Raw genomic sequence first — 721 nt, 5'->3', positions numbered from 1 at the left:
CGTCGTCGTCGTCGTCGTCGTCGCTGACAATCGCGATAGCACAACCGAAGAGAGAAACAGGCGTGGGCAATACACAGGGTGCTTTTTCTTTCCGTTCCAATCCCTCTTTTTTTTCTTTTTGCAAGATCAGAAATTTTAAAAATTGAAAGTGGCGAGAAGGTGGTGTCGACTCTCTCTCTCTCTCATTCTTTCCCTCTCTCTCTCTCTCTCTCTCTCTCTGTGAAACGTGTGTACTTTGTAATTTAAAAGAGCAAGCAAAAAGTATTGAAAAAGTGGTTGATTGGGAGAGACTGGTTAAAAAATAATAATAATAGCGATCCCCTTTTTTGACGGTCGTCTTGATGACTTATATATACATACATATATATATATATATATACATATACATATATATATATATAAGTTGAGAACCACCGGGGTACATGCACGCGCCTGTTTCCCTTTTCTAAAACATTTTTTTTTCTTTATCTTTATTTTTTAATTTTTATTCTTTTTTTTTTTTGTTTCTTAATTTTCTGGCAGTACAGTTCTGGCAGTACACCACTTACAGGGATGGAGGCGGGCTTGTTGACCACGACGACGTCCTCGTCCATGTGTATCACCGTGATCGGCTCCGAGGTGACAGGCACCTCGTGTCTGCAACACACCAATCGCAACCAGCTTAACGTGGCTTTGTTCCTCTTGCTACCGTTCACTCTATCTTTCTCTCACCCACGCACAC

The 721-nt window shown here is 40.9% G+C and overlaps 1 protein-coding gene across 1 annotated transcript in view; it reads right to left on the bottom strand.

Moving 5' to 3' along the window:
* The window catches only part of LOC102677247 (RNA pseudouridylate synthase domain-containing protein 2-like), a gene marked incomplete at its 5' end in the record, with an annotated part of 30,293 nt that overhangs the window by 5,881 nt on the left and 23,691 nt on the right, over nucleotides 1-721 (bottom strand). The window contains one exon of the mRNA XM_006614014.2: nucleotides 549-636. Coding sequence (XP_006614077.1) covers nucleotides 549-636 — 88 coding nt within the window. The remainder of the gene's footprint in view (nucleotides 1-548; nucleotides 637-721) is intronic.

This window comes from Apis dorsata, unplaced genomic scaffold (genome assembly GCF_000469605.1).
Source record: "Apis dorsata unplaced genomic scaffold, Apis dorsata 1.3 scaffold_169, whole genome shotgun sequence".
NCBI classification, from domain to species: Eukaryota; Metazoa; Arthropoda; class Insecta; order Hymenoptera; family Apidae; genus Apis; species Apis dorsata.
This window is presented reverse-complemented; position numbering and strand designations above follow the sequence as displayed.